This window comes from Halichoerus grypus, chromosome 7 (assembly GCF_964656455.1).
Source record: "Halichoerus grypus chromosome 7, mHalGry1.hap1.1, whole genome shotgun sequence".
Lineage (NCBI taxonomy): Eukaryota > Metazoa > Chordata > Mammalia > Carnivora > Phocidae > Halichoerus > Halichoerus grypus.
The window spans coordinates 119,852,786-119,880,440 of NC_135718.1; the positions used below are offsets into that span (position 1 = coordinate 119,852,786).

At 46.6% G+C, this 27,655-nt stretch overlaps 1 protein-coding gene across 4 annotated transcripts in view; it reads left to right on the forward strand.

Moving 5' to 3' along the window:
- Window positions 1-27,655, forward strand: part of KCNH1 (potassium voltage-gated channel subfamily H member 1) — a 366,381-nt gene that overhangs the window by 248,424 nt on the left and 90,302 nt on the right. For all 4 annotated transcript variants that reach the window (XM_036095708.2, XM_036095709.2, XM_078078153.1 and 1 more), the window contains 2 exons: window positions 1,110-1,309; window positions 6,608-6,860. In XM_036095708.2, coding sequence (XP_035951601.1) covers window positions 1,110-1,309; window positions 6,608-6,860 — 453 coding nt within the window. The remainder of the gene's footprint in view (window positions 1-1,109; window positions 1,310-6,607; window positions 6,861-27,655) is intronic.

Here is a 27,655-nt window from a genome sequence, read left to right on the forward strand (position 1 = left end):
ATTATATGTCAACAATCACTCAATTAAAAAAAAGCAAAAACGTGTGTGAGCTTCACAAATAATAATATATGTATTATTTATTAAAAAATAATTTGACACATATTTATTGGTCACTGGTGTAGTGTTAGCTCCTGGGGATACAATGGCAAGGAAAAGATGGGTCCAGCCTTCAAGCAGCTCATGCAGGCACAAGCAAAGGAAGATGCATATGGTTGCAAAATGGTTTATATACCATTTCGAGCGTAGGAAGTCATGGTCACCTTCATGGGGAGGATTTCTGGAAGTGACAAATGGGAGTTAGAGGTAGAGGGTGGGGTTTGTGATGACATAGTGGGCCTCCTTCCTGACACTAGTTTAGGAGGAGCTGTAGTAAGTACTTGTTACATCTCAGAGGTCCTTGATTTTATTTTTGCCACATTACCGTCATGCTCTTCTCCCCAGGAGTCACATCACGGTGGAGTGGATTGTTGTACTTACATGGACCTTAACAATAAGTGTGAAGCCAAGTTATAAATAACATCCTTCATCGCTCTTGGCAGACTTGCTATTATTTCGTTACTTGTGATGATGTATTCAAGGTCCGTCCTTCCACTACATTGTGTGCAGTATGAGAGCCAGGACTGAGTGTTTCCTACACCATCCTGTCCTCGGCAGGTAGCGTAGTTCTTCGCACGTTAGCAGGGCTTGAAAAAGATTACGTGCTGATAGGTTAGGAACTGGGCTGATACAGAATAACACATTTGACTGGTGGCCTCAGGCATGGCTCAAATTTTTGTGGCAAGAAGTATAAAGCGGTCTCACTGCTCATGTTTTTCCACCCACCCCTCCACCCCCCGGCCACTGCCCTCTGCCTCTTAGCTCTGGCCCCAGTCATGCCAGTTCCTGTCCACCCTAGCCCTGCCTACCACCTGTTTATCCTAGTGGCCTGCTGTCAGGTGCCTCTTTAATTGGGTCCACTCCCAGAGGCTGCTGGGTGAGGTTCTTCTGAAGAGGTCAGGACAGTCTGTCCTGGAGAGGGCAGCTCTGGCCATTGGCCTGCTCTGGGCCAGTTGGGCATTCTTGGGCCCTGGCTGAAGGCCCACTAATGTGTTGTCTCTTCTCCTCCTCAGCGCTTCTGTATGCCACCATCTTTGGGAATGTGACGACCATTTTCCAGCAGATGTATGCCAACACCAACCGGTACCATGAGATGCTCAACAGCGTTCGGGACTTCCTGAAACTCTACCAGGTGCCAAAGGGCTTGAGTGAGCGAGTCATGGATTATATCGTGTCCACCTGGTCCATGTCCAGAGGCATCGACACTGAGAAGGTAAGGAGGGCGATAAACTCAGGTGAGCCCTGTGTGTCGGCTTTCCCAGGGAGAACTGAGGCGCTCCTAGGGCAAGGGGTTCTCAAACCTGGCTGTGTATCAGAATTCATTTGGGTAGTTTGGGGTTCCCACATCCTACCTCCAGAGGTTTTGGTGGCTTCCAGATCGGCTTGGCTCAAGGACCAGCAATTAAGAGATTAAGAGCCATTATTTAAGAAACTGGAAAGACAGTCTGTGTCTCCTGGAGAAGAGAAGCATTAGAAGTCTAACTGTCTGGAGCAGAATTTCCCAGACTTGTGTGATGATAAGGCTCAGGGCCATCCCGGGGGGAGGTCATCGTCATGGCTGATTTTCCTTTGGCCTCAGGCTCTGAGATGGTACAGCATTGCCACAGGTTCTGTTTTTTTTCAAATTTTCGATATTTTGTTCATCGGGGATTTTTTTTTTGCATGAATTTTTATTTTTAAAAATACTGTATTAAACTATAATTTGTCCTGATTACTGAGTTTTTAGCCCAAGGCTGTTGCCTCACTGTAGTCTCAGCTCTGATAAGATTCCTAGGATTCGTGGTCATTAAACACAGATTCCCAGCCTCTATCCCAGATGTATGGAATCCAGATTTAGAGGAGGGGGAGGTGTGAGGAAAAAACCTGCATTTTTAACAAGTGCCCCGGTGATCCTATTCATCAGACAAATCTGGTGAATACTGTTCAAGGGCTTGTGCCTTACTCCTCACTGGCTTGAGGAAAACATCAGTTAGACATCTCTCTAAGGCTAAGGTATCAGTTTTCCCATCTGTAAAATGGAAACAGCCATAAATTCCTATTGTTCTCTAAGAGTTGCATTATTCTAGATGAATTTCAATAAAGTGAAGAAACTTTGGGGGCTGGGAAGAACAGAGAAAAGATACAGTGGACTTCCTATTCACTTCTCAGTTATCTCCTGTGTATATTTTCTATAAGCAAACATGTTTTCCTGGATCTATTTTTCTCTGCTTCTCAGTGTTTTCCACCCCACTCCTCCTTTTACTGTCAATCTCTAAGTACTTGGGGAATTCTGATTCCTTTCATTGTCAGAATAAGAAAAACAGAAAGATAATGCTGTTGCAAAAATATAACACATTCAAAGCCAAATTCAGCTGACTTTGGATCAGCTGTCCTTGCTCTTACTCTTCCTCCATTAGAATAGTTAGCTGAGAGTTGACAGTTTAAAAGGAAAACTTGAACTCAATTTAATTGATTCCCACTTAAAAGGAACGATAATTCAGTTTTGTTGAAGATCGGCCATAATCACAACAGTAACACACTAAGCTCACCACCGTAGCCCCAGCTACCATGCCTTGAATGCACATTAGGAACAGATACTTATCGCGCTCTCTGTGTGCTGGCCCCGCATTCACGCTTCAGTGATGCTCCACAGCAACTCTGGGAGGGAGCTGCTGTTATTTCGACGCAAGAGACGAGGACACAGAGGCCCAGTTTGTTTTGTTAACTGCCTGTGGTCATCGAATTAAGAATGGCAAAGTCAGGATTTGAATCTGGTTTTGTCTGACTTGGAAGCTTGTGCTTTTCCTACTATTACTTTTTTTTTTTTTTTTTTTTAATTTAAAACATGTCCTGGAGGGAAGAAGGATGAGAAGATGAGTCCAGATGGAGTTGCCCTCATTTCTCACCCGGGCAGGGCATCAGTCGGGTGGGTCTGAGTCCCTGGCTTCGCCAACCTCCTGCCATAACTGTGTCTGGTGCTTTTGCTTCATTCAGCGAGGCACGTAGGTTCTGTGGGTGCCTGGCCGCTGCTGGAGCAGAAAGCAACTTTGATCTCTCAGCCCTGGAGATTTTCCCAGGAGCCAGGGTAGATTTGTAAATCTGGTTGTCTGGAAAGAAGCCCTTCCCCACCCCACTGCAGGGCTGGGCTGGGTGGCTGCCCGTGGGAGACAGCGCTGGCAGCGTTTGCCCGCCCTGCCCCTCCCTGCTGCCTCGCTTTCCTGAGAGGCTTTGGGATTTGCCCCAGGTACTGGCCTTGGTGGAAGAGGGAATACTGTGGCAATTCACTGCAGGGCCCAGCCTAGCCTGGGTGGATGCTCTTCCTGGCAGAGGCTTGGGGCAGGCAGCTGCTGGGGAAGGGTCCAGTCCCGTGGTCCCCTCCATCCTGGGTCAGAATGGTCAGGGATGACCATGGGAGCCTAGGGGTGTGTGTCTGGGGGAGGGAGAGGCGGTGCTGGGCTCCTCTCATTTGACCGGCAATTAGCTGGTGACCATGAGCATGTCGCCTCTTCCTCTGAGCCTCAGCTTCCATGTCTGTAACACATGGACACTAGATGCCTTTTAGTACTAAGGCCAACCTCCTGGCCCCCTCATCTATGACCTTCTGGACTTCAGAGCCTCCCTCAGCCTGACCCGCTGCTCCGCTGTGCTAACGACATCAGAAGTGAAAGCTCACACGCACAGCACTCGTGTGTGCCAGGCATTGGTCCAGCACTTTCCACATACCAGTTCACGGAATCCTCAGAAGAATTCTGTACTCACGTTCAAAACTGAAGACTTGGGAAAAGAAGCTAAGTATGGCTTCAAGTTCGCAGGAATAGTAAACGTTAAAGTTAGGAATTGAATCCGGGTCTGCCTGATTTTAAAGTCTATTCTCTCAACCATGTGTCTGTCCTGTCCGGCCTGGGGAGTTTCCATGAGCCTCCATGATGACATTTCCCTGTGGCCTTTGAGGTCCTGAAGAACCAGCAGAGATGGTCTCTCCTCAGGACCTAACAGAAAGGAAGGTGCCCAGGAAGGGGTCTGCAGCTGAGAAGCATTCAGTTCAGAGAGAAGGATTCAGGACCCCCTAAGCTGCCCAGTGTGGAGCCAATACGAGAATGATGGAGATGCCTGATGGCCATGGCAGACCGGGTTGTTCGACCCCCAGCTTCCCTCTCCTCACACGTGCTTTCCAATGGATCCAGGAACAGGGCAATGAGTAAAACATTGTCTCCATGCCAAGGCCTCATTCACTAGCAGCCTCTGCTAGCAAAGCCCAGCCCAGGGGAAACCAAATATTGAAAGGTGAACTTACCTGGAGAACAAATGTTAGTTTTGAACTGCTGGGTACTGTTTTGACATGACATGCAAGTGTTCTCCACTCCCTGGTGTTCTGCTTGGGGAGAAAGGATCCAAATTCAGTCTGCATTTCTACAGGAGTCTTATTTTTCAATGAGCCAGAAGGAGGGAAACACTTAGCAAGTGCTCAGTCTAAGCTATGGCTGTCTGAATTCTCCTGTGCCTCGGTCAGTGCTCCGTCCCCTCTCGAAGAGATCCTGCTTACTTCCTCAGCATCCCGCCACCCCAGGACGAGCAGGAAGAGGCACACAGAGCGTGGGGACCAGTGTGTATGGAGCCCCTTTCCCGGGTCCTGCACTGTCCCTGGGGAAACGTACTGGTACTTAATCCTCCCGAGCCAGTGTGAGCAGTGTGCATTTTATAGGAGAAACTCAAGTGTAGAGCAGTTAGGCCACTTGGAGGGGAAGGAGCTGGGATTTCGACTGTTGGACCTCTTCTGTCCACAGACTCGCCTCCATGCAGAGCCCAAGGGTGCCTGTGAGGGTGGGGTACGAGCAGCATGGTCACAGGCAAGGTGAGACTTGCACAGAGTTCTGAAGGAGGCTGAGAAACTTCCAGATTCCAAGGTGAACTCCAGGCACAGAGGCAGATGGCCTGCGTGAAGGCAGAGAAGCAAGGGTGCAGGGGAAACCAGCACCCCAAGGAAATGTCTTCATTGAACATGTTTGATTTTATGCCCCCAGCTTTGCTCGCTAGGGTAGGATGGGACAAAGGATTATTTTAAGAACACTCCTAATTTCTCTGGAAAATTCCACTTGAAGGTGTCCTACGTGTTACTTAGTGCTTGCTATGGGAGGGGCCATGCAATGGTTTCTTGTAAAAATTTCATCCAGGGAACTATTTCTCCCCCTAGAAAAGGCTAAGAAATTTTCCTTTTTTGAAAGATAAGACCCATGTGACCTCTTACAGTTCTCACTGTGCCCTGAGTTTCTAGATGCTAAGAGTGGAATTACAAGTACCTTTGTTTTGGGCAGCCACATAATGTAGGAAATGGTTAGTATCTAAACTCTGGCTCTGACTCAGACTACCTAGTTTGAGAGCCCAGCTCTGCCATTTTCTGGCTGTGCAACTTTGGGGAAGTTACTTATCTTCCCTGTGCCCCCCAGTTCCCTTATCTGTAAGATGGTAGCAGACTAGCACTTACATCAGCGGGTTATGTGAGGATTGAATTAGCTATTCAGTGCACATAACAATAATGTAAAATCATTGCTAAATTTCACTTATTTTGCTTATGATTTGTCTCCTCCCACGAGATGGTAAGTTACACAAGGGCAAGGGGTTTTGTCTGTATTGTTCATGGCTACATCTTCAGAGCCGAGAATGATTCCCGGTCTATCACAAGTGCTCAGTAAATAAATACGAAATGAATGAATGACTTAAAAGCACTTAGCAATGACTGGCACAGAGTAAGTGCTCACTAAATGTTATGTATCACTCTCTTTAAGCCACGCACATATTCAGACCATCAACAGTGTGAGCTCCACCTTCAAAATACATCCTGAATCGGACCTTTCCTCACTGCGTCCCAGTTCGGGTCCCCTCACTGCTCACTGAGCTGCCTGCAGCAGTGACCTAACCCAATTCCTTGGCTTCATCCTTGCCACCTTATAGTCAGGGCCCCCAAACTCAACTCTCTAGCTGTGGTGATCCTCAAAGATAGCCTAGTCTTGTCCCTCCCCTGCTCACTATCCTCCAGTGTGTCCCCATCACACTCAGAATAAAATCAAAGGCTTTTCATAACCTAAGGTCTCTACGTGCGTGCGTACTTGGCATTCTCCCGAAACTTCATCTCCTGTCCCATGCCTCTCTTTCACGTTGGTTCTTGCTCGGGTCTCCTCACAGCTTTGACCTTGCTGCTGGAATGTTCTCTGACACATTTTCAGGTGTCAGCTTACATGTCACCTCCTCAGACAAACCTTCCCCAACTATCAATGTAAAGAGTCCCGCGTACTCCTAGCCCCAACTTTCTGGCCCTTCTTCTGAGCATTTAGCACTGATTTCTGTGCCCGCTGCTTACTGTCCCACAAGAGGGTAAGCTCCACTGGGACAGGCACTGTGGCTGTCCTGTCTTCCCATGCCTTGAAGAGTGCAGTCTAGCCTGGTGGGGGTGACATCCACCCCTGGGGTCGTCAGGGGCCACAGGCTGGGGAGCATAGTGAGGACCCTGACGCTGTTTCTTCCTGTGCCCGGCCAGGTTCTGCAGATCTGCCCCAAGGACATGAGAGCTGACATCTGTGTGCACCTGAACCGCAAGGTGTTCAAGGAACACCCAGCTTTCCGGCTGGCCAGCGACGGCTGCCTGCGGGCCCTGGCCATGGAGTTTCAGACAGTGCACTGCGCCCCGGGGGACCTCATCTACCATGCAGGAGAGAGTGTCGACAGCCTGTGCTTTGTGGTCTCCGGCTCCCTGGAGGTGATCCAGGATGATGAGGTGGTGGCTATCCTAGGTAAGTGTGTTACCTTTGCTGGGCATACACCTCTGGGGCCCAGGGTTGGCTGAGCTACTGAGCAGCTCAGTGCCACTGCGGCCTCCAGCCGGGGAGAGAGTGCCCCTCAGGGCAAGGCCAGTCGCTCGCCTCTATCCAACACACAAGTATTTGAGTGCCTCTGCTGGGCCAGTCGCTGTCTCAGGCACTTGGGGCATTTCAATGACAAAAATGGGTTTTGTCCTCAGCGGGCTCCCAGGCTGCTGGGGGAGAGGAGCAAATAAGCAAACGCTTGCATACAGTGGAAGAAGTATCTAACTCAGTATTCAAGTGTCTGGAAGGCTTCCTGGAAGAAGTGATACCTAAGCTGAAACCTACAGACTGGAGACGTGAAGGGACAAGGGTGTGTCCTCAGCAGAGGGAAAACACGAGCAAAATCCCTGCAGAGAGAGAGCACGATGCATCTGCAGAACCGCAGTGCGTCCCCTCAGCGCGGCCGGAGCAAAATAACGAGAAGGGCCACGGGGAGAGACGAGGCTGGGCGGGAGCTACGTGCTGCGCAGATCATGGCAGGCTCTGGGAGCCACGTTAAGGGACTTGGACTTTACTTCGGGGAGCCAGTGAGGGGTCTAAAGCAGGAGAGAGGCCCAGTCGGATTTGAACTTTAGAAAGATGACTGTAGTTACTGCTTGGGTAGTGACTGCAGGGGGATGGCTGTGGTAGGGAGAGGAGGTTGGGGCAGGGGGATGGTGCTCCGAACTGACACTGTGGTGGGCAGATGGAGAGAAGCAAATGGAGTTGACTCACTTAAGAAGTCGAATCAACAAATGGTGGATTTGCTGGGGCTGGGGGCTGGGGAGAGGGAAGAGTGGAGGAGGGCTGCAGGATTTCTCACTTGGATAACAAGGGAGCCCGTGTGCCACACACTGAACTAGGGAATATGGGGGGAGGAGTGGGGTCATGGGGGGACATGTTGGTACTTTAGCATTTTGAGCATCAGCGGCCTTGAGAGAGTCATCTGATTGCCTGAGGAAGCTACAGAACAGCTCTTTACTGGGGCCATGTCTAGCTCTCCGAAGGGACCAGCCATCAAGTACCAGCCATCATTTTGGTCATCTAGTCAGTGCCAGGCATTTTACATACATATTTTCATTTAAGCCTTACAGTAAATAAATAAAATATATAAAATAGTGATTTTATTATCCCCATTTTGCAGATGAGACAGTGAAAGCTCAGAGAGGCTAGGGAACTTGCCCAAGGCCTCACAATGCATGAGATCCATGGAGCCAGCATCCTGGAGTCCCTCTGAGTCCAAAACCTCTACTCTGATCCATTTTGCAATACCGCAATCCTAATGATAGTTTATGTAGTTTGCTGGCCCATTAAATTGCCAGGCACTTTACATACCTATCTTTACATATGATTTCTTAAGAAACTGAGGCAGGGAGAGGTTACATTATATGGAGGTTAGAAGTGAGATTCAAATTAAGTAGCCAAACAAACATAGTACACACACACACACACACACACACGTAAAGTCCAAACTTTGTTCCTGCTTGACATCGGAGTGCATGATATGCAGCCTTCCTCTTGCTCCCCTGGCCCCAAGCCAGCTTGCCCTCTTGATTACATTCTGCTCGGGTTAGCCCAAGGATGATTTATATTCCTTCAGCAGGAGCTGGCTGATGGTCAGTGGGAGCTTGGGGTAGAGACTGGATGTGAGGTGGAGGCTGAAACTGTTCTTTGCTAAAATGAAGGTGTGGATTCCTGCTCTCCATTGAACTCTGCAGACAGGGTTAATCTGTTGCTAGCTGTCCTCATCCACAGAGAGCTGAGATTAGACTATGTGTAGGAACAGCACACATGAGGGGAACAGCCGTTCCTTAGTACGGCAGTGCAGAGGCCATTTATCCCTCCTTTTAATCCTCATCGGTGTCCTTGATAAAGCGGACTTTCCATTGGTAATCACTATTGGGATATCTACCTGGCTAAGAAGAAAAACCAGTGACTAGTGAGCTCTTCTTTGAGTTGGAATTGGATTGAATTTGAATTGATCCTTTGGTTAAGGGCATCTTTCACCTATCTCCCCTCCCCCCCTTTAAAGATTTTATTTATTTATTTGTCAGAGAGAGAGAGAGAGAGAGAGAGCACAAGCAGGGGGAGCGGCAGGCAGAGGGAGAAGCAGACTCCCCGCTGAGCAGGGAGCCCGATGCGGGACTAGATCCCAGGACCCTGGGATCACGACCTGAGCTTAAAGCAGATGCTTAGCTAAGTGAGCCACCCATGCGTCCCAGCCCATCCCTCTAATTGATGACTCACCAAATGCCTTTCCAAGGAATCTCTGCTGGTGACCGGCACCATCCCCCTCACATACGCAGGCGCAGGGCATCCTTGATGACGCACCTCACACAGCTGTGTGTTAGGAGTTGGGGTTGGACAGTGAAGCCTGGAGAAAGGACAGAGCTGCAGAGGGCTTGAGGAAGGCAAATGACGGCTTCCCAGTGGGGTCTCATCTCTCCTCAGCCTGGGCTTCTTGGAGGGAAGCCGACCAGGGCTTGAGCCACCGTTGATTTACTTGGTCAGTTGACTGCTTCTGCAAACGCTGCCCTCTGTCTCCGGTCCTCTGCACATCCTGCCTGCTTCAGTTAGCAGTGCGGACAGGACCTCGGGAATCACTCAGCAGCTTCAGATTCGGGGCAGTTGTTGCCCTCAAGCTGTCCCGACTAGAAAAAGCAGGAGTGTCCCCAGGAGCCAGATTAGGTCCAAAAAGTAGGTTCAAGCTTGACATCCTAAGAAGCCTGTAACATTTCAAGATACTCTTGTTCTATAAAAGGATGTGAGACAAGTCCTTTGACCTAACTTGACCTCTGGGCCAAGAAGCATAAGATTCCCAGCTATTTGCTCCCTGGAAACTTAAGTTCAGAGTTTTGTTGTTATTGCTTCTTCCTAAATAGAATATCTTTTGCTCAATTTCCTGAAATCCAGTTGTTCGTGCAAAAGGGGTTCAGGTGACAAATGGTTGTTAGAACTAGATCTCTATTGCCTTTTGATGCATCTCAGTTCAAGCCAACCAAAATTTACTGAACACCTCCTACTTACCAGGCACTGTCATAGAATTGGGATTATCAGTGGACCACAGATTAGGCCCCTCCCCTTCCAGGAGCTTCTACAAGTGCAGGAGACTGACACGGTGAAAAAGGCAACAGTCGCACTGGTTGATGAAGTGTTACCCCTCCTAGAGGGTCATTGGACAAGTAATTTTTGAGCAGGTACGGTACTGTATCTAGTGCTCCAACGAGGAAAAAAATGAATAGGCAGGGAATCCTTAGTTATCACAAAGTGGGAGGCTTTAGAATAAAGCCCAGAGCTCATCTGTCGCATTTGGTTGTCTCTACTGTCTTGTTATCAGTTCGCTCATTTACATTCTGCTAATTTGTATCTTCCTCCCAGTTCTAAGATTCTGTTTAATTTTAGCACAAGAATGGGGAAAAGAGTCTGTATTCATAACTGAGGGTGTTTAATAAGTGTTAAAAATAGAACACTTTCTAAAAAAGTTTTCTAGGAGAGTGTTTGTCAAACTTTCTTGATTCAACTCACCATAGGAAATGGTATATTGTCTCGTGAACGAATAAACACATGTGCACACACAGTTATGTGTCAAGCTCAGTGCTTACTCTTGCCGCATGCGATGCAACCTGGTGTTTTCTATTAGATTCCATTCTCTTTCGTTTAAAAAGAAATTGACATCATGACTCACTAAATTGCTTTCTTGACTGACGCAAAGCCTGCAGCCTGGTGATGGGTATTAAAGAGGGCACGTACTGAATGGAGCACTGGGTGTTACACGCAAACAATGAATCATGGAACACTACATCAAAAACTAATGATGTAATGTATGGTGATTAACATAACATAATAAAAAAATTAAAAAAAAATAAAAATAAAAACGGGGTTCCCCCAACGTCAACAATACCTCTCTTGGACTGCAAGCCTTGCTGTGTCCTGAGGGCAGAAACTACGCCTGGATCATCTCTTATGATCTCCTTTTCCTCTGATGTTCTTTGCCTTACGTGTGAGAGGACACCTTCCCAATCTCCTTTCGAATTCTCTTCGAAATCACTCATGTCTTTCCAAATTTAGTTTCTCAGATCTTTGAAGTAAATTCAAGCCTTCAGCATGTGCATTTTATTCATTATATTTTTAAAGGAATTTTCTTCCAATTGGTGATAGCTATCAGAATAAAAAGGCATAGGTACCCATTTTGACCCCACCCAAGTGGTGGAGATGCCCACGTACCTGCAAGTACGTTCTTATCTTGGTTCTGTGACACTTGACCAAAGTAGAGGAGTCACGGACTTTCCTCAGGGCTCTGCTTGAGTGTAGTCCATCTTCCTGCATTTCCATCTCACAAATGCAGTGTTTAGATTATCTTGCTTCCCTGTGATTTAGTGTCCCTATAGTAACTTCTGTGGGTTTTGCATTTTAATACTTAATTTGTATGTTAACCGTGGATCCATCTTGTGTCCTTTCTTTTTGTTTTGTTTTGTTGTTTTTTTCATCCTCTTGGGCAAGGCAGAGTCTTTTTTGCCAGACTGCACTGAGGGGTGGAAAGAGCCCTGGGCTCGGAGCTGGAGACTTGCCCATAGCTCTGGATCTGCATGAACTCCCTGCAGGAGTGCCCCCACTAACTGACGGAATCTCGGAGTCTCCTGTGTTTCTCCTAAGCCCATCCCACTGCGTCAGTTGTACGTTTACTCATCTGTCCCTCCTAGAAGCTGAGATCCTTTGATTTCCTATCTTGAGCTTGGCCCAGCGTATGGAAGGCACCAGGGCCCATTTGCAGAATTAAATTGAATTGAATTGAGTTTAATTGAATTGAGCCAAAAGGCAGGGAGAGACTGCGCTCTGAAGGGCCCCATGGTCTAGAATAAGGGTCTGGACTTTATCTTGTGGGGATGAGGAGCTCAGAGAGAGTTTCAAACATGAGTGACATGAAAATTTGGGTCCCACAAATACAGAGGCATAAAGGCTAGCTAGGAGACTCAGATGAGAAATGATGAAAGCCTACGTATGGTGGTGGAAGGGAGATGTGGGGATGAGCTGGAGCCCAGAGATATTAGGGGAGAGAGAAGCTCCAGGCTGAGGGAGGTGAGGGGAGGGAATAGTTTCTGGCAGCTTGTGGACAGGGCCGGAGGAGGATGAAAGATGAAGGATTTATTCTCCTGAGTTTGCAGCATCTTTTTGGAACAGATCTAAGCATGGCTCTCAACTGGTGGAAACTCTTCTTGACTTGTGGATGGGCCAGAGCTTGCCCAATGAAAGGAAACAGCCATGGGGAAGATTGACAGGCAGGCCCTGGCCCATCACTCACTCTGAATTAACTTAACGACTTGAGGTCCTGTCACTATTGAACTAAGATTTATGTGTAGCTTCTCCTTACCTGTACATGTAAAGTTGTAAATGCTTGTTCACAGGTGAAATCTTTCTTTTTGTAATGAACACCCCCTTCTCAAGGTTCCTAATTTGGAAAACACTCTCATCTTTGCTTAATTAGTTTCTTTATGTCCATTGACCTTGGATGGATATTAACGTGGCATTTATTTACTTAGCAACTATCCCAGCGTAACGGGGTGTTAATCTCTGCAAGGGTGAGTGGTGTAGAGAAAATCCTTGTCTTGGATGAATGTTCTATTCCATTTGGGGAGACAAATGCATGATTAGTGACAATAAGTAACACAGGTACTTCTTTCACTAGACTTCCTGGAGTGAACAAGGACATACTCATGGAGGAGGCAGGAGGTGACTGGGCTTGGAAGGACCAGTAGGAGTGTTTGGTAAGCTGAGTCTTGAAGTGGGAAGAGCAGCATAAGTCCATAGAGTCATTAGAGGTGGTATTATGTGTAGGTATATTCAGGGACCCAGGTGAGTAGGGTAGAATGAGAAGACTTTCCATGTGGCCAGTGGTTCTCAACTTTAGTGAACCTAAGACTCAGCTGGAACACTTGTTCACAATGCGGATTCCCAGGTCCCTCCCCAGCTCTAGGATGGAGTCTGGGAATTTGCATTGTGAACAAGCCTTCCCCTCCCCTGGGTGGTTCCGTTGCATATGGTTAGAGGACTATACCTTGAGAAACATCGCTTTAGGCAGTCACTCCTTGATGTTTTCGGTAGAGTGGGGTGAGATGATGTTGTAGAAAGTATAAGGCACGTGCTAGGGCACCTTTTATTACATTAGCCTAAAGCATATGCAACTGCCAATTTTCAACTATTTCTGACCTGCCAAAATGGTAGAATAAACATCTTGTGATCTGTATGAAAGGGGAGGAGGGCCTAGCCTAGGATGGTGGCTCTGTGACGGTGCAGCCAGGATTTGGACACATGAGGTAGGGCATTCTAGACGGAAAGAATAGTGTGAGCTGAGGCCTGGGGAGTGTGTTGTGTAACCCCAGGACCAGCGCTTGAGCTAGAGCTGAGAGCCCCGAGGGGCAGCAGGGGGGCATGAGGCCAGAGAAGCAGGTCAGGGCTCATCTGTGGACATTTCTAAATGTCAGCATGAGGAACTAGGCAGTGGGAAATCACTGAAGGTGATGGGTAAAGTATGACACCATTAGAGTGGCGATTTGTAAAGATTAATGAGCTAGACACAGAGCAGGAAGGGAAGGCAGTGGGTGACTGGCGTATAGTAGAGATGAGAGGTGGTAAGATATGGGCAGTAGAAACTGAGACAGAATAGGGTTGCCAGATCAAATACAGCACAGCCAGTTAAACTTGGATTTCATATTAATGAGTAATTTTAGCTTAAGTATTTCCCAAACACAAAATGGGATATACTTATGCTAAAAAAAAGTATCCATTTATCTAGGATTCAGATTTAACAGGGTGTCTTATATTTTTATTTGCTAACCTTCGATGGGAGGGACATGTTGATGGACATTCTGGAAGGAGAGTCTGAAAGGTTGTATAGAACAGGATGTGGGGTGTAGCCAGAGGGAGGTGAGGGAGGTGATTCTGACATCCCAGTGAGTTGGGAGATGGAGGCACTGGAACAGACAAGGCTAAGTCAGGAGGAAGACACGGTGAGAGAGAAAGGTGATGAGCTTGGCTTTGACTTGTTGCATTTAAAGACCAGTGGGGTATCCGAGTAGAGTGCTCGGGAAGGTGCGTCTGGAACTGGGAGAAGAAGCCAGGGCTCAAGACAGAGATTTAGGATTCAGAGGAAGGAATAGGAAATAGGAAAAACAAACCAACAAACAAGAAAGGGTGTGGAGCGAACACAGGGGGTCACATTCATTTTCCGAAATGACCAAGTATTTCAGAGCGTTTTAAAAGAAATGGGAGTGTAGCCATTCAAAATGCTCATGAGGAATTTTAAATGGGATTAGAAACTCTTCTGATAAGTAAAGTAAGTAAAATATAATCTTTAAATGCTATATGATCTCAGCTATGTGGGGGGGGGAACATGTATAGATAAAAACCCACAAATACCTCTACCCACATGTCATAGTTGATGTCTTTAGTCTGTGAGGCTATAGGAGATTTTTGTTTTCCTTTTTCATATATATATTTGTCTTTCAAGTCTTCTTTAAAAGAGCATATGCTACTTTCAAAATTAGGGAAAAATTTTTGTTTAATTTAAAGTGCATCTTGAGAAAGTCAGCTTTGTGCCATATATTCTTTTGGTTCTTAGGATACCATTTGAAAGAATAACATTTTTTTCAAAAAGAAGTCTTGACAGCATTTCTTTTGTTATTTACTGGTCCAGTCAGAAAAAAAAGATGACATTTACTTAGTGGGTAGTACCCAACCCCTCCCTCAAACGCTTCTTGAAAAGGAGGATGGCTAGGCAGTGAGGACAGAGGAGCTATCTAACCAGGATTTTAAAAAGAGCAACAACTGCATGTAAAACCCTCATTATTTTAGAGATGGAGGAGCTGAATCCTTCACAGAGTGGCTTCCCGAGATGCTTGTGAACTGGAGGGGCTGAGGGAAAGGTCCCCCCCACTTTCTGCGCTACCATCTTTTGAGTGCCCAGCCCTACATGGCCCCAGGGACCTGGCGTAGCTGCCGGGAGAACATGACCCCCGGGCACCGTATAATAATGTCGCTTGCTCACGCTCAACCCAAGGGGAGGAGGCTTGTTTAAGTGTCTCTCTAAACATTCCAACCAAGCATTAATATTCGTATAGCTTTTCCATCAACTGAAGCAATTATATTAAATCCACACTCCTAGGGAGAAACTATCCTATGAATAATCTAGAACTTCAGAAATGCAAAACATTTGTGTCGGGTAATGCATGCAGTACTTGATTGAGGCGGGGCGGGGGTGGGGACCAGGTTCTACTTCCTAATTCTGTTTTTGTTTAAGCAATTAAAAAAATTGGTTTGCAGTCTCTGAAGACACCGGTAGTTAGCGGAGTCAATAGATCTTTCTAAAGGAAACTCTTCTAACTTTAGTGCCCAGACAGAGGGGAATGGTTAAATAAAAAATTATGGTAAATCAAGGCAGCTGTTATGATGACGATGGAAAAAGTTTTATTGGGACACGCTTTGAAATGTTTTAAATACAATGTTAAGTGGGGAAAAAAGCAGAGTATGGAGCTCTATGTGCTGTAACCTCAACTGCGTAAAAGTGCATGTGCGAGCAGAAGAAAGATGGAAAGCATACCAAAATGTTCATCAGAGTTTTCTAGGTGGTGGCCTGCAAAGCCAATATTTTCTATTTCTCAGTATATTTCAGTCATTTTCTGCAGTGCGCACAGAGTCTTTTATAAACAGGAAGGGAAAGAAAATCAAGTCAACTTGCAATTCTTATCTGTAGTGATCTTGGAAATTCTCACCTGCCTTCAGTGAGAGATTTGTGATCTATTTACTTAGCAGAGACACATTGCACTAATTTAATTTTATCTAATTGCAGTTGCGAAGAATAGAAGGAGAGTGTCGGGATGTTTCCAAGCCATTGCCTTAATGTAACCATTGCCGAGTGAGCCCCCATTCAAACAGAGATGCCAGTGTTGTTTGCTTCTGCTCAGTGTAGTCTCCACAAGGAAGGCTAGTGACCTACATTTGGGTGAAATTTTAATTCCTTTAAGGAGAGCATTTGTATGATAGGGTAATTTCTAACATTCATTATCTTTACATCTTCTTTTTAAATTCATCTATAAATTTTCAGCTTACCATTAAGCTGGATCAGAGTGAATTACGGGACTATTTCTGAACAGCTCACCAAATTCCTTCTTGGGCCAAGCTGACAAGGTAGCTCCCTGAGGACACCCGGGTTCTTGTACTCGGGCTGGAGACCAATCCTCTCCTTAAAGCCCTATCCTGAGACATTCTAAGTCTTTCTTATCCTGGCCCACCTTTCAGTGTTCTATTCAGACCCGTCTTTTCATTGATATATTGGTTTATTCATTCCATAAACATGCCAGATGTAGTCTGGGGCTTGAAGATACAATGGTGAATCAGACAGACACACCTGGGATAGAGCTAATAGTCTTATCAGGGAGACAGATAAGCAAATACACAGCTTTATAATATAGCATGCCAAGAGTAATAGGAGTAAGGACAGGATGCTAAGGAAGCTTATAAGATAGGCATCTAATCCAGCCTGGCCAAGAGAAATCAAGGAAGGCTTCCTGGCAGAGGTGGTATCTGAGCTGAGATTTGCATGATGAACTGAATTCCACTGGATGCAGCAGTGGTGGTGGGGTTTGGAATAGGGGATTAAATAGAAAGTGTTCCAGGCAGAGGGGACAGCATTTTCAAAGACTTTATTTTGTTTTTTTAAGATTTATTTATTTATGGGGTGCCTGGGTGGCTTAGTTGGTTAAGCGACTGCCTTCGGCTCAGGTCATGATCCTGGACTCCCAGGATCGAGTCCCTCATTGGGCTCCCTGCTCAGCAGCGAATCTGCTTCTCCTTCTGACCCTCCCCCCTCTCATGCTCTCTCTCTCTATCTCATTCTCTCTCTCAAATAAATAAATAAAATCTTTATTTATTTACTTGAGAGAGAGAGAGTGTGCACTCATGGGGGGAGGGACAGAGGGAGAGAGAGAGAGAATCTCAAGCAGACTCCCCACTGAGTGTGGAGCCTGACTTGGAGTTCGATCTCATGACCCTGAGATCATGACCTGAGCATAAATCAAGAGTCAGACACTTAACTGACTGAGCCACCCAGGTGCCCCCAGCATCTTCAAAGACTTTGAAGCAGAAGAGTGATATTTGTGTTTAGAAAGGTCATCCTGGATGCTATGAAGAGAATGGCTAGCAGGCAGGAAGACCAGCGAGGACAATGTTGAGAGATGAGTGTAGCTTGAACTGACTTAATGTCAGTGGAAATGGAGAAGGGTAGACAAATTTATGAGATACTTGGTGGATAAAATGACCAGGGCTTGGTCTTTTATTGGATATGGAGACGAGAAAAAGGGAGGACTCTGGAATGACTCGGACAACTTTCACCGGGACAGAGAATGCTGGAGGGTGGGCAGGCTGACAGTGGGACCAGTTTCATTTTGGGATTTGTGGTTCTGAGCTAAGTTAAAGTGTCCAGTGTGAGATTCTAGACTCAGAAGAGAGACCTAGGCTAGAGGCATAAACATGGGGACCATCAGGATCCAGGTGGCAGCTGAAGCCAGGGTAGAGGCTGAGAAAAACCCAAAAAGAGAAGGGAGGGTAAGAATCAATAAGGTCTTATTGCTTCTAAGAACCTTATTGTCTTCTAAGAACCCCGAGGAATGCCCGTTTATAGGGGACAGATGGAGGGGCCAGAGATGGACTGCCAGCAGAGGAGAGGGCTATCACAGAAGACAGGGAGAGAGGGAAGGAACATTTTCAACTGATACAGAACCAAATTTCACCGACTAGGAGAGGCTATGGATTGTAAGGCACGCCAATATTTTATGGCCCACTAAGACACAATGCTGCCAGTTAAATGGTGATAGATGGTTGATTGTAAGACACATTCTGATTTCAGAGATAAAAACGCTTGACAACTTAAGTATATATTAGAATCAAAGAGCTAGAATAAGTTGAGGACTAAAATACACCTTTTAGATTGATTAGGAAAAGAGCTGTTATTGACTATGGTGAGAGTAGTGTTAGTGGGGTCTGGGGGGTAGAAGTGAGATTAGAGTAGCTTGAGAAATGGGGGGGAGGTGGCCATTAGTTCCAGGGTGCTTGATAAATTGCAAAGATCTTCCAGAGTTCTGAACCAAGAGAGAAATAAGTAAGAGAGATACCAGTCAGAATATCACCTTTTTTTTTTTTCTGATTAAGCTAATATTGAAGAATATGCTTTGTATCTGTGTCCAAGAAGACTTCCCCACACAGAGCCCCAGAATTAGGCCTACCCTGGTGGTGCTGACCAGCACGAGCTACCCCTGTGAGGGTCTGCCTGGCAGATCTTATGGCCTGGAGGGACGGAGAGAGCACGCTTTCTGCAGACAGGCAGATCTTGAAGAGAGCAAGGGGCTAGCCTACGCATGTGCGGGTTCTCCTTCCAAACTCCTCACTCAGACGAGGGCCACCGAGAGGCCACGAGTGTGACGCAGCTGGACTGCCTTTGCAGAAGGGGACATGGGGAAATGGGGGTAAATCACCCTTTAACTGTAAGAGTGTAGAGATGCTGTAAATAGCATTATCAAGAAATTGAGCCATAAAAGAAAGGAGAACAGTCCAGACCAGCTAACCTCATTTCCAGCCATCCAGCTTTTCCCCCTTGCTGTTTGGAAAAATTACCCATCTCTTCCATGTGTCTCAATTCTCTTGCCTCACTGTAGAAAGCCAGATCCATTCTCAGTTTTCTCTGTGAATTCCCCATAGTCCTGCCCAAGACAACCTCCAACGTATCTTGATATTATGTTTTCATTTGTTTTATACTTCACTGTTACACACACGTAGGTTTGTCTCCTCACCGTGTAAGCCCCTCAAACGTAGAGACAATGTCTTTTCCATGTTCTATCCCCCTTCACCGCCGGAACGCTGCCTGCTCCATGATGGGTGGAGCCAAATTGTTGAACTGGATTGAATTGCGTATCTTTGGGAACCCCCAGTCTGATAGCTGTCCAGGAGGGAGGGGCAGGGGCAGTTCCCATCAGAGCTGGCACGTGACATTCCAGTTCCTGTATGGGTTTCATTAACCAGGTACGCGGCGGACCCACGCCAGTGTCCCATCTCTAACACAGAGATGGTTTGCTAAAGAGCGTAACAATCGCTCTCCTTTGTACTGACTTCGGAAGAAGGCAAATGTTTCCTGAACATCTCTGAGCTCTCCTCCAAAACCTAAAATGAGACCAAGCCTCTCTAGAAGGAGATGCCCCTCTGAGAAGTGGGGTGACATGCCTACCTCGGCCTGGAGCCCGGGCCTCCTGGGCATCTCCAGGCCCTGCTTTCTTAGTTGACAAAAGAAATCCAATAAAATGTGTTGGCTCAGCACCCCACACCACAGCACGATCAGATAAGACCTGGCACTTAAAGGTAAGGCCTTATTCTGAGTAGTATATTTTCACAACTTGGACAGGAAAGCACACTGATGAGGTCTCCACTCTGTCTGTATTGGATGGACCTTCTCACTTCTCTAAACTGTAGCAGATAAAGCAGAGGTCACAGACTTCCAGCAGCATTTATTTTTTTTCAATGAGAGCAAAAAAAAGGGTGGGGGGGTGCTTTGTAGCTTCATTACAGATAAAAGAAGGCAAAATTTACCAGGTGTCAAAACTTTGCTTATCTACTCTTCCCCGTGGTCTCAGACAACCTAAGGGAAGCAGCCATAGACGCATGTGGGCGGGTTAAGGATTCCAAATTAAGCTGGAAAGCCCGGACTTCATCATCTTTGGGGTAAGGCACACGGTGGGTGCCTGCGGCAGCGTCCCTGGCCGGTGTCTGAGCTGGCACATGGGCCCCCTCAGCAGATCCTGCCCCCCCCCGACCCCCAGTCGCTGGTCTGGGAAGTGGGTGGGTGTCACCAAGGTATTTCGCTGAAGTCTTTGGAGGCTTTGCTCTGACAGTGCCACCAGAGCTACACCATCATGCGACTGCCCGGTCCTTCAGACGCGTGGAAGCCCGCGTCTGTCCCTACAGCAGGGGGAGAGAGCAGGCGTGGACATACCTTCCCCACAGAGCCGAACCCATTGTACTGCCCCACCGGACCGTGGACTCCGGAACTGGCTAGGATGTGGGGTGAGCTGCTCCAACAGAAGCCCAAAGTAGTAGAAGCTTAGACAAGACAGAAACATGTTTTTCTCTCATGTAGCAGCCCAGGTATAAGAGCTGGTATGTCCACTTCATGGTGTTGGGCGCCCCACTTGCTTCTTGCCTCTTGCTTCGTCCTAACTAGGTTGTCACCCCGGCCTCCTGGTCCAAGAGAGCTCACATCCTTGTTCCAGCCAGGGGGGAGGGAAGAGAGGGGGAGGGCAGAGCAGGACCCTAGAAGTTGCACACATCCCTTCTGCAACCCTCGCCTTAACCAGAACTTGGACAAATGGCCATGGCGAGGCCCAGTGCAGTCTTTATTCTGGTCATCTTTGTGCCCAGCTACAAGTCATCAGCTCCATTACCAGAAGAGGGAAGAACCGGTTTTGGAGAACATGTGGATTCCTCGGCCATAGCTCCTTAAGGTCAACGCTGTCTCTGATTTATCCTTTTTCCCATCACCTAGCATGGTGCCTGACCAAGGTAATCGGGCAATCATTTAACCTCTCTGGAGCTCACTTTCCTCTCTTTAAAATGGTCCCGATGATCCCTGTGGAATTTGCTTCACAGGGCCGTTAAGAGAATTCTTCTTTTACTGTGTCTACAGTTTACTGAGCACCTACTGTGTTCCAAGCCCAGGGCTAAGTGCTTTGTCCATAATAATTTCATGTAAGCCACACCACAGCTCTGTGAGGTGGGTCTTATTATCCACCTTTCTTAGCTGGGTAAACTGAGACTGGCAGGGGTTTGCTAAGATGCCCGGTGCCATTGGTTTATCTCTGTATCCGGTATCCATTGAGTGCCTGCTGTGGGTCTGGGATATAGTGCTTCCAGGCATGAGGAGTGTTTCCAGAGTATAGCGCGCACACATAATGGGGAGCTGCTCTGGTCAAGGTCCCAGGGAGGAGGTTGGAGCGTGTTTGGAAGCATGAGCAGGAGTTATCTAGACCAGGGAGGAGGGTGGAGGTCTGCGGTCGTGCTGGGGAGGCCCACAGAGGAGCAGGGAGCCAGACTTGGAGGGACTGTAAGAGCCACAGTGTGGCTGGAGCGCAGAGAGTGAGCAAAAGAGGGGGCAGGGGCCCCCTCAGGCTCCCAGCCGGGCAGTCTCACCTGTCTGGCCCTGAGGCTTGAGTTGAGGGAGGATGATAAAATGCTTGGAAAGCATGCCGGGGGTGGCACCGGGGGGTGGGGGGATGAGACTTGGCAAATTCTCTTTGTGTCTTAGACACGTCTTGGAGGACCAAGAAGGGGACCCAGATGTGACATGCCTGGCTTATGTGATGAACCAGGAGGCCTGAGAGCTGCCCTTGTCCTCACCCTCATCCTCCTGAACTGTACAGTTCAGTGTTGTGCACAGTCTACTCGGAACTTACCTGGAAATATCTGTCCAGCCCCTATTCTCTGTATCATAAGAATTATTCCTAGGGCCAGGAGACAGAATGGCCGACCCTCCGAGCCTCTCTCAGTGATGCCAGGGTCTCTGTGGTCACATTTCACCATCCTGATGAAGTGAGTGACAAGGCTCCTCTGGTCTTGAAATGGCTTGAGGGCAGAGGACCTCCTGATGCTCCAGAGAGCAGGAATCTAGACAGTAGGGTAGGCTGAGGGGACTGGCCTGCACTGCACCCTGTATCCGGGCACCTCTCTCAGCACCCCCAGTGTGGCCCCCAACAGCATCATGAATCCAGGTCTTTAAACAGTAACTCAACAAGTTGGTGTTGCCCGCTCACTGTATAGCGTATGGAAGGCACTTAGGTAAGTTTGCAGCTGAATGAGGAGACCAGGTACTTTCCTCAAAGGATTACAAAATATACTGGCAACACTCATGTCTACAGGTGAGTTAAGGAACAGATAATCCAAAACATGGGATAATCCAGAGGCTTCTGGCTTTCCTCCTGCTGAAGAGTCCTATGCCGTGCCTCAGGGCCTTTGCATCTGCTCTTTCCTCTCCCTGGACTCATCTCTGTGCTATATATCTTTATGCTGGTTAATTGGAACTCGTCCCTCAGGTCTCAGCTCAGACATTGTGTCTCCCTGAAAGCCTCCCCTCACTCCTTGAGCTTGAACTAGACTCTCCTCCTGCAGGGTGTCCTATCATGTTAGAATTAGGCACTCACCCCTGAAATGTTATCGTCCCCTGGGTCTCTGTCTCTCACTACATCATGTCTGTCGTCCCCCTGCTATACCTCAGCCCCTAGAACAGTGCCTCCAAAAGTTGCACGACTGACTGAATGAGTTGTTTCTAATTGGTTTGGGTCTAGAAATGGTTGGTGACTTTAGAAGCAGACAGTAATTTATACTGCAGAATTATGTTTTGCCGATACAGGTTACCACTGTGAGCGGTCCTTATAAGAGCACACAATAGGGAATAGTGAAGAGAAGCAGCTGGAGATTTCAGTTTTGCTCTGACCCCTCTGGCCTGCCAAACTCACTCAGAGACTGTCTTTGAATAAGCAGGGCCTTTTCTGAAGGGTTCCAGTTGTCAGTTTCAGAGCAGAATTGCTTCCCTGTGACTTTTTAACATTTGGGTAGGCTGTTTGATCCTCCCGGGGACCCAGTTCCAGCACCTCTAGAATTCGCCCTGATCACCCCTCCCAGCCCCCCACTCCCACCTTCCACGCCCCTTCAAGCCTCCTCATGTGGGTATTCCATTCCGGCCTCTGCCCGTCCTTAAATTGAATTATCTACAGGGTCTTGGTTTTCTCCTGTGCTCCTTGCAGAGATCTGCCCTCTCTCTCCCTGTGCCACCTCAGTCCTGGGTCCTACCTCCTACCTATGTCTTATGAATGTTCTTTGATCCTACGTCTGTACCCTGAAGGGTTGTTTATGTCCACTGCAATGGAGGAGGTGTGGTAAAGACAGCTGCATTGAATGGGGGTGAAAGGGGGAGGAGGATTAATTATCACAGGGATGTTTGCTTGGAGTTTTAATTAGACTGCCGTTCCTTACTTCCCCTTTTCATTCTTTTTTCTTTTCCCCAGCTCAGAACATCCACGTAGAATGCACTTTAGAAACTTGAACGTTAGGTTTTAACATCCTGCACCCAGAGCCTCAGTGTAATAAATAAATCAATAAGCTGATTGCCTCAAGTAGTTGGATTGCCAAGTGCATTGGGGTAACTTTGGTTCTTCAGTGAATGATCATTTCATGCTAGGGAACAAGGGATGAATGTGGGTGTAAGGCTTGTCCTGGCCTCTGATTTGTAACCCTGACCTGGGAAGTCATTATTCCCAGAGCTGTGTGTAACTTACAAACAGCCTGCCAAATGCTCTGTATCCTTCCCTTTGACAGTTTCCCCAAGTTCTATGTCATAAATACATTTGTCGTTTGCCAGAAGAGGCTTGGGTTTGTTTTGAATCTAACAAGCCCTCTGACACCACACTCTTAAATCTCACTAACAGATCATTTATACCAAAAATGCTACCTTGACAGGAAGAAAGATTGTATGGTTTTCAATTTGGGTTGAAAATCAAATCCAAGTTACAACAACACTGAGACTTCCTGGACCCTGTAGGTTAATCATGATTATCTTACCGTGAAATACTTGGTGTAGTAGGAACTACTCTCTATTTATTGCTTCTGTCAAAACCTTAGATTGGAATGTTTTCCAGTGGGCATGTTGTAATTTCTAAAGATGCACTTATTAATTTCATGGTGTGTTTCAACCATAATATGGTTGTCCTTTATTTTATGCAGTAGGCTGAATTTCTACAGATAAATAGTATGTTAAATACACATGAAGAACTATTATTTTACTTTCTGGGTTCTTTTCTAGTTGGAAAAACTACTCCAAATTTGTTTGAGAAGTATAATACTCACTCATTAGGTTTTGTTTAAATGCAGGACAATTGAACCTTGAAGAATGTGGGGTTAGGGGTGCTGACCCTCTGTGCACTTGAAAATCCACGTATAACTTTTGATCCCCCAGAACTTAACTACTAATAGCCTACTGTTGACGAGGAGCCTTACTGATAACATAAAAAATAGATTAACTTGTGTTTTGTATGTTATATGTATTATAGACTATATTCTTACAACAAAGTAAGCTAGAAAAAAGAAAATGTTATTAAAACCATAAGGGAGGGGGAAAGATGGCGGAGGATTAGGGGACCCTATTTCAACTGGTCCCCGGAATTGAGCTGGATATCTACCAGATCACTCTGAGCATGCACGAAACCAGCCTGAGATGTAAGAAGATCTGGATCTCTACAAACAGAATATCTCAGGCAGTTGGTTTTGAGGTACGAAGCAGGGAGCCGTGATTCCCCGGGCAGATATCGGAGGATAAACGGCAGCGGGAGGGTGCCTGGCCGTGGGGATCCTACACCGCCAGTGAGCGACAGCCTCGCGCGCTGCGGACGGGCACAGACTCGCAGACGGTAGCGGCGGGGAAAGGACTTTAGGGCAGCCCCCGGGGCAGAAGCCCGGAGCGGCAGGGTCGCGCCGGTGAACTGCAGCCCCCGGGGCGGAAACCCAGAGTGGCGGGGTCACGCGGGCGAACTGGGAATGGCTGGTGGTTTTAGAAGCACAAAGGGCAGAGACATGCCCCAACCTGGAGGCAGGACTGGGAGCGCTGCGGAGGGGCGCACAACCCAGGACGCTGCAGTTTATAGCAGCACAGACAGAAACGGAGACGGTATGGCCTGGAGAGCTCACTGAACAACAGCCTGCGATCTCTCTGCTCTGAGGCAGAGGGTTGGAAATGGTCTCTTCTGCTCTGACTCGTGGAAGAGATGCGGAAAGCCGCCAGGGAAAGCCGCCAGAGAACAAAAGCCTCAAAAACGGATTCCCACTGAGCCCATCCCCCAGCACAGGGGGGCGGGGCAACAGCCCAAACAGGGTTGCCTGAGTAACAGCGCGTTAGGCCCCTCCCACAGAAGACAGGCTAGGAAAACAAGAGGCCAGCAACCCTAAGGTCCCAAGGAAACAGGTGCATCTTGCTTGGGTTCTGGTCAATAATTTGGATTCTATACATTCCCTCAAACACCTATCAACAGAATGACTAGGAGGAGGAGCCCCCAAAATAGAAAAGACTCAGAGATTATGACTTATGCTGCAGATTTACAAATGGATGCAGATATAACCAAGATGTCAGAGATGGAATTCAGGCTAGCAATTGTGAAGACAATGGCTAGAATGGAGAAATCAGTTAATGGCAACATAGAGTCTCTAAGGGCAGAAATAAAAGGGGAATTGGCAGAACTTAAAAATGTTATCAGTGAGATCCAATCCAATCTAGATAATCTAACAGCTAGGGTAACTGAGGCAGAAGAGAGAATAAGCGACCTGGAAGACAATATAATAGATAAAAAGGGAAAAGAGGAGGCCAGGGAAAAACAACTCAGAATCCATGAAAATAGAATCAGAGAAATAAGTGACACCATGAAGCATTCCAATGTCAGAATAATTGGATTCCCGGAGGGAGTGGAGAGAGAGAGAGGACTAGAACATGTATTTGAGCAAATCGTAGCTGAGAACTTCCCTAATCTGGGGAATGAAACAAACATTCAAGTCCTAGAGGCAGAGAGGACCCCTCCTAAGATCAAGGAAAACAGGCCAACGCCCCGGCATGTAATAGTAAAACTTGCAAATCTTAGAACCAAGGAAACCATCTTAAGGGCAGTTAGGGGAAGAGATTCCTTACGTACAGAGGGAGGAACATCAGAATAACAGACCTATCCGCAGAGACCTGGCAAGCCAGAAAGGCCTGGCAAGACATATTCAGGGTACTAAATGAGAAGAACATGCAGCCAAGAATACTTTATCCAGCAAGGCTTTCATTTAGAATGGATGGAGAGATGCAGAGCTTCCACGACCGGCAGAAACTGAAAGAATATGTAACCACTAAGCCGGCCCTGCAAGAAATATTAAGGGGGGTTCTATAAAAGGAGAAAGACCCCAAGAGTGATATACAACAGAAATTTACAGGGACAATCTATAAAAACAACGTCTTCACAGGCAACATGATGACAATTAATTCATATCTTTCAATAATCACTCTCAACGTGAATGGCCTAAACGCTCCCATAAAACGGCACAGGGTTGCAGATTGGATAAAAAGACAGGACCCATCCATATGCTGCCTACAAGAGACTCATTTTGAACCTAAAGGTACATCCAGACTGAAAGTGAAGGGATGGAGATGCATCTCCCATGCCAGCAGACCTCAAAAGAAAGCAATTCTTAGACAAATTAGATTTTAAACTAAAGTCTGTAATAAGACACACAGAAGGACACTATATCATTCTTAAAGGGTCTATCCAACAAGAGGATCTAACAATTGTAAATATCTATGCCCCCAACATGGGAGCAGCCATCTACATAAGCCAACTGTTAACCAAAATAAAGAGTTATATTGATAACAATATGTTAATTGTAGGAGACCTCAATACTCCACTCTCAGCAATGGACAGATCATCTAGGCAGAAAATCAACAAGGAAACAAGAGCTTTGAATGATACATTGGACCAGATGGACCTCATAGATATTTACAGAACATTCCACCCTAAAACAACAGAATACTCATTCTTCTCGAGCGCACATGGAACTTTCTCCAGAATAGACCACTACTGGGTCACAAATCAGGTCTCAACCGATACCAAAAGACTGAGATTATTCCCTGCATATTCTCAGACCACAATGCTCTAAAACTGGAACTCAATCACAAGAAAAAATTTGGCAGAAATTCAAACACTTGGAAGCTAAAGACCACTCTGCTCAAGAATGTTTGGGTCAACCAAGAAATCAAAGAACTTAAACAATTCATGGAAATCAATGAGAACGAAAACACATCGGTCCAAAACCTATGGGATACTGCAAAGGCGGTCCTAAGGGGGAAATACATAGCCATCCAAGCCTCACTCAAAAAAATAGAAAAATCCCGAATTCACCAACTAACTCTACACCTTAAAGAACTAGAGAAAAAGAACAAACGACGCCTATGCCACGCATTAGAAGAGAAATAATTAAAATCAGAGCAGAAATCAATGAATTAGAAGCCAGAAACACAGTAGATCAGATCAACGAAACTGGAAGTTGGTTCTTTGAAAGAATTAATAAGATTGATAAACCACTGGCCAGACTTATCCAAAAGAAAAGAGAAAGGACCCAAATTAATAAAATTATGAATGAAAGGGGAGAGATCACGACTAACACCAAGGAAATAGAAACAATTATTAGAAATTATTATCAACAACTATATGCCAATAAACTGAGCAATCTGGATGAAATGGAGACCTTCCTGGAAACCTGCCAAGACTGAAACAGGAAGAAATTGACAACCTGAATAGGCCAATAACCAGTAACGAGATTGAAGCAGTGATCAAAAACCTCCCAAAAAACAAGAGTCCAGGGCCTGATGGATTCCCTGGGGAATTCTACCAAACATTCAAAGAAGAAATAATACCTATTCTACTGAAGCTGTTTCAAAAATAGAAACAGAAGGAAAACTTCCAAACTCATTCTATGAGGCCAGCATTACCTTAATCCCCAAACCAGGCAAAGACCCCATCAAAAAGGAGAATTTCAGACCGATATCCTTGATGAATATGGATTCCAAAATCCTAGGTAATAGGATCCAACAATACATTAAAAGGATCATCCACCATGACCAAGTGGGATTTATCCCCAGG